This window comes from Emericellopsis cladophorae (assembly GCF_022114955.1).
Source record: "Emericellopsis cladophorae strain MUM 19.33 chromosome Unknown NODE_74_length_81678_cov_111_986887, whole genome shotgun sequence".
Lineage (NCBI taxonomy): Eukaryota > Fungi > Ascomycota > Sordariomycetes > Hypocreales > Bionectriaceae > Emericellopsis > Emericellopsis cladophorae.
Genome location: NW_026250999.1, coordinates 74,808 through 81,678, shown reverse-complemented (window position 1 = coordinate 81,678; position 6,871 = coordinate 74,808). Strand labels below are relative to the sequence as shown.

Genomic DNA, 6,871 nt, shown 5'->3' with positions numbered 1-6,871 from the left:
AAAATACAAAGGCAGGCGCGAGTTCACGTGACTGCTAGGTGCAGGGTGGGTCCCCGCTCTTGACCAGCTGTGACAGATATAGCTAACTAACTTTTATGCGTACGCGACGCGCTACTGTTACAACCCGGCATGCGACCGTATGCGCCTCTTATATACCCCCTTACTTTTTTATCTTATCACGCACCACGTATAGTAGTCGACTATAGTCGCTAGGCGACTACTATTAACTATACTATAGAGGCGCTCGTAGATAATAATCGACTACAGTCGACTATATAATATTCACTTAGTATACAAGAAGCCTAGCTTTATTATAATCAGTCTCTACTAGCTCCTTAGTTATTAATATAATTATCTACGTAAGATCTACTATCTCGTATATAGATTATAACCTAACCGCTTAAGTTAACGATATCTTAGTATACTTAGTTTATAAACCGACTTCTATTCTATCTACCCGGTAGCTAGTCTAGACCCGAATATTATATATTAATAGCTCTTATTTAGTATACTACCGTATTAAGTACTTAAGTAATATAACGCTATAGCTAGCGAATCCTCTAAGTCCACCGATAAGGGAAAGGCTATAGCTAAGCACGCCGAGCCTACCTAGAATTCTTGAACTATAGATATAGACTAGGACTCGGACGAGTCCGACGATAAGGATATAAAGATCCTTAAGGGATAAGTTCGACAATTATAAGGGCAGCTATAATAAGTTATTAATATATAAGCCCGCGATAAGTAATAATATAACGAAGCCTACCGGATATTTAACGAGGGTATAGGTATAAGCCGATAATAAGTAACCTAACTTCGATAAGAAATAAATAATATAAGTAATAATACTATTAAATAAACTACTAGTAAGGATCTAAGAGAGATTATAAAGCCACGCTAACTAAGACTATTCGATAATACGACTAAGGACCTTTAAGGGTTTCTAACGTAAGTTAGAGCCTATTAGTAATACTTTCCCTCTATACTTCGCACGGAAGAAAATAAAATATATTACATAACGGGATATCTATTAAGAACCGCTCTTATATAATTCGAACCTACTCTTAGGGATTTTATAACTAATATCTATTAAAACTAAAAGTAAGAGATAAAAGATATCTTCGCGTATTACTATAACTTCGAAAAAGTATTAAAAGCGACCTTTAAGACTATCGATAAAGAACGCCTAGCTAAGAACTAGCTAGAAGCGTTAAAATAAAAAAGGTTAGCTTCTCATTATAGCGCCTTATTTAGCTAGATTATATCTAGGACCACGAAGAGTAAAGGAGATAAGATAGTAGCCTACTATAAGGGCCTTAAAGATAAGGTTAAGGATAAGCTCTATAAGGAAGATCGGCCTACTACCCTCTTTACGTATATTATAATAGTAATTAAAATCGATAATTAATAGTTCGGAAGGTAATAATAAAAAAGAAAATAATACGCTACTAACTCCTTAAACCACGACCGTGATAATAGAAACCGAATCTATCCTAATATAGGTCGACCCTGATTTTACTATAGTATAGCTAATAGTAGAATATACGCGGGGCTTATAGATCTAGACGCTATATAACGAAAGGTCGCCGCTATAGAAAAGAAAAATCTTACTTACTATAATTATAGTAAGAAAGGATACTTCGCGCGCGAATATTATTCTCTAGAAAATAAAATAAAAATAAGACTAGAAGCTAGTACCTAAAGGTAAGGCGAAGTAACTAAATATAACTAAGACCGGATACGAAATTACGATAGATAAATACTACGATATTATTAAAGATAAAAAGTAAGAATATAAAGACTACCTCTCCGCTATCTAACGAAAGCTAACTAAAATACTAACGTATAAGGAACTCTATTAGATAGCCTACTACGACGATAGCTACTAGACTTACTGAAATAGTAAAAAGAACTTAAGGTAGTTCCCTAAGGTACTATATTAATCTCGCGTTCTAGCCGTAATAAAAAAGGTTATTATAAGACTAATAAAATACCTAGATATTATAGATAAATCGCTAGATAATATAGACAAGTTTAATAATAAGGCTAAAGAATAATAAATAAAGTAGCTCGTCGAATAATAACGACGAACTTAAAAATTAAATAAAGAATTATTAGATACCGATTCTATAGATAGCGAAGAAGAATTCTTATAGGAAAAAAAAAAAACTCGAAATAAATCTCTTATACGGACGAGCTATAATATAAGACTAGCTCTTCGCCGCTATAGATCGATACGACCCCCTACCCCGCGGAGAAGACTTATAGATAGCTATCTATATATAAATAATACTTAGAGAAAATAGACTCGAATAAGATCGAAGCGTATTATTAAGAAACGACCTAAGGGTAAACCCTAACGCGGAGAAATACTATAAATTATTATAGATCTCGTATATATATTACTTCTATAAAATCTATATAACTAAGAAAAGGAAATATTATATCTACCCGATTAGAGGAATAAATATTTAAGCTATCGATAATCCTTACGAAAAAAATAAAGCCGAACTCTACGAATATATATATATAGAACCTAACGTAGGATATATAATACTAAAATAATCGTCTAAATACCTTAAAGTATACGCACGAAACTAGAAGATATAGAATAAATATCTATCGATAGACTATCCTAAGTATAATAAGGAAAAGGTATTTAATTAATATCGAACTAAAGAATAAAAAAAGATAGAAGAACTCTAGCGATATAAGAACGTAATAATGGCACTACTCGGCCTTAAGCTTACTAAGGAAGAAATAATTATAATAAAGGTAAGATACTAAGAAAAAAAAAACCTAATAAAAGAATTCTTAATAAAAAGAAAATATATACTAAAGTACGGTTATATATATAAGGGATATAACGAATACCCTAAAGGTATAAGACTATTATACGATCCGGTTAAAGAATTAAACTAAAACTATATCTTTAAAAATAAAATAAATCGCGAACGATATAAAAGAGTAAAAGAAATACTACGCCTATATTATAAGATAGAGGTAAGGGAATACTAGGTTCTAAATAAAAAAGTATATATATAATATATAACGGATAGATATTATAAAGGATATACGCTAGACTATAGAGTTTATTACTATAGGTATATATATTACTTATATAAGGAGGAGAAAAGAAACCCCTCGATATAACTAGGACTATATAGTAACTATAACCCTAAGGATAATAATATCGATATAGAATACTACCCGTTAAAAAACTACTAACGTCGCCTATAAAAAAGGCATAAGATAACGAAAGAAACCTAAAGATCTTTTACTCTATAAAGATAAGTAGAAAATAAAAAATAGTTTTAGAAGTCTAGATTAACGGATATTAATTACGAGTACTACTAGATAATAGATCGATAAGAAACTATATCTTACTTACGGTAGTTAATTAATATACGTTACTATAGAATTATAAGAAAATAATATATAAGCTTTACATTACCGAAGGAGGAAGTTTCGATTATAATAATAGGACTATCGATGGCGAGACCGATCGCCTTAAGGCCTCGATATAAGGATACTATGAGATAATCGTCTTCGATATTATAGACTTATATAATTACGATATAATACTAGGTCACCTATAGTTATAGAGAAGTAATCCGGTAGTCGATTAGCGTAATAATTAGTTAGCGTGGATAAATATAATAACGCGATAATTATTATTTAATTAGAATAAAGCGAATATTCGCCATAACTTAGCCTCTAGAGAATCCTTACGGAAGGATATAAGCGAGCCGAAGTAAGCAAGGACTATAGTATTAACTAAGAAAGCTTTAACGTGGTCCACCCCTAACCGACGCACACCCCTAACTAACGCACTTTTCCACGCGTCGTATATTTCTATCTTATATATAGTATTCCTCTATAACTAATAATAATAACCTTTTATAAAAAAAGCTAGATTATCCTAGTAAATAAAGCTATTCGGTAAGATAAAAGACTTAGCCGCTGGAAAGCTATAGTAATCTATAGAGTACCCGAAGCTACGCTCCGCTATAAAATAAACGGACGAGTACTAAAGCTCGAGTTATGTTATATAGCTTATCGATTAATAGTTAATAAAGAGGAGGTAGTTATTCGATATATATTAAACCTAGATACGCGAGGATTCGCGCCCCGACACACTAGTATTAAAGATATAGCTAATTTATTACTCGCGGGACGCGATAGAGGACGCGTCGGTAAGCACTAGGCCGAGAAGTTCTTTAAGCAATAACTAGAACTTAAGACACGTTTTAATCGCGTATATAACTTTTAAAGAGCCTTTTACGAAGATCTAGAGCTTATTCGCGCGTAGTTTAAGCTTATATATAATATAAGGGCGAAATATAGTATCTATAACTACGACTTCTATAACTTCGATAAGACTGGCTTTATAATAGGCGTTATTGATATATCTATAGTAATAATATATACCGATCGATATAGAAGAGGTAAGGTAGTTTAGCCTAGTAATCGGGAATAAGCGATAATAATTAAGTATATTAATAGCGAAAGGTAGTGCCTCCCGCTATTTCTTATTATTTAAGGCGCGTACTACCTCGCTAACTAGTATATAAAAGGCGGCCTCTTACTCGACTAGGCTATTAAACTAACTTCTAATAGGTAGATAGATAATAAGACCGGCCTCGAATAGATTAAATATTTCGATAAGTATATAAAGTCTCGTATAAAAGGTATATATCGGATAATTATACTCGATAGGTATAAGAGCTACTAGTCGGCCTAGTTCGAAGCCTTTTATAAAGAGAATAATATTATTATTATTAGCCTATTTACTTACTTATTTTATCTAACCTAGCTACTCGATATTAGGTATTTTAGTACCTTAAAGAAAGTATACGGTCGGGAAATCGAGTACTTTATTAGAGCGTATATTAACTATATTACTAAGGTCGAGTTCTTCCTCGCTTTTAAAGCCGCTTACTTTACCGCTATAATAAAGAGTAATAATAAAGGAAGTTTTAGAGGTATAGGCCTAGTACCTTTTGACCCTAAAGCTATAATATCTAAGCTAGATATTAAGTTACGGACGCTAATACTAACTAATCCCCCTTCCGTAGCTACCGATCCTTAGTACTCCTAGACGCTATAGAACCTAATAAAAGTAATCTCGTAATCCGAATATATTAAAAATCAGATTACCCGTTATTAAAGAAGCTTATTAATATTAATTCTTATTACTATCGACTAGCTTACGAAAAGGACATAGGTATTAGCGTACTCGGTTACCCTTATAATAGCTAAGATATATATATTATAGAAGGTAAATAAGGTACTTAATAAGCACTAGAGGGCTAAGAAAACATATATATATTTTAGAGGATTACTTACTATAGGAGATATATATAATATACTAGCCTAGAAGGAGGTATAGGAATAGGTAGAGTATAAAACGCGTAAGAATAATAATCAACGGACTAGGACAGAGAGGGCTCTACGGCGTTATAGTAAGTATAGAAAGCCTAGGTATAATACGCGTATGTGCTAGGAAGATACAGAAGTATCTAATATATATAAGTCTGAATAGTTTCGGTGTTTTATAGTTATTATAGTAGTATAATTAATGTTCTTTATCCTATAGTCGTGGAAAAGTGCGTCGCTCAGGGGTGTGCGTCGCTCAGTGGTGGACCACGTTAAATGATCTCAGGAAAAACGATCGCCAAGCTACCGCCGCTAAACGCCAATCAGACAGATTTCTTGTATACTATCACAAATAAGGAATAATTCCGCCCACTCCCCGCTCGCGCTTGTTTTTCCTATCAAGCTGGAAGCCCTCCGGACTGGGCCCCGTGGCACTGGTGCTTCTAGGCATCCTCATTCAGAATTTCAGCCCAGCTGATCTTGGGAGCATGGGTCACCGCATCGCCTAACAACATGGCGCCGAACACAACGGCATCTCTAGCCGCCACGCAAGGCAGAATCAACGAGCTTATGGTCCAAATCGCTCAAGAATGCCCATCATGGTGGGGAGACTTGACCAAGACGCGCGAAATAAGCGATAAACTCTGCTTCGCCATGCAGAGGCTTGAGCAGAGGCAGCAGAGGCGCACGCGACACCTGCCCAGCATCAACTGGTTGTTCAGCAAGACGGAGGAGATAGTCGCGGTCTTTGAAAGAACGCTGCTAGCCCACCTCAGCGGCGAAAACAAGTCGTTGATAGCTTGGCACGCCAACGGGAGGGAGGTCGCTATGGCTTGGGCACCGTGTTCGAGGTATACGAGCACATAGCGGGAGTACAATGAGACGCGAAGGCTCCATGGCGACTTCATTAGAGATTGCCTGCTGACTGTGTACCAGTCTCGAAGCCTTCTTCTATACTCTCATCACTATGACATGTGTACCGCCAATCGATAACACATCGGCTGAGCATGAGGGCACTGGGCATTTAGCTATACGAAACACCCCCTCGTCGCCTTTTGACCCGAGTCGCCTTTCAGACGACAGCGCATTACTATAAGGCGGGTGGCTTTGGACGACAAATTTCCCCGAATCTTATCGTCAAGACTGGTCCCTACGTTCATCTCACCGAAGCAGCCACAATACAGTTCATTTCCACTAACAGCTCTATTCCCGTCCCGAGAGTGCACTGTTCCTTTGTCCACAACAATCGGCATACATTGTCTTGGAGCGCATACACGGTGACGACCTCCCAAAGCGGTGGATAACGCTATCTGAGTTTGATCGCGACACAGCACTGAGGTTGTTGGTGTCATTGACTGGGAATTCGCAGGGTTGTACCCGTTCTACTAGGAATTACACGGCTGCATGGCATGGATATCGTAATCGCCAGTGGTGGCAAGACACATTAAACAGCCTCCTCGATACGCACGCTAAAGAGTTATAGATGGAGAAA

At 35.9% G+C, this 6,871-nt stretch overlaps 1 protein-coding gene across 1 annotated transcript; it reads left to right on the top strand.

Moving 5' to 3' along the window:
• Positions 1 to 5,892: 5,892 nt before the first annotated feature.
• On the top strand, positions 5,893 to 6,246 carry J7T54_008489 (uncharacterized protein; the record flags this gene model as incomplete). Its single annotated transcript, XM_051509902.1, has 1 exon — positions 5,893 to 6,246. The coding sequence occupies one exon, from the start codon at positions 5,893 to 5,895 to the stop codon at positions 6,244 to 6,246; it is 354 nt and encodes a 117-aa protein (XP_051359167.1).
• Between the last annotated feature and the right edge of the window lie 625 nt (positions 6,247 to 6,871).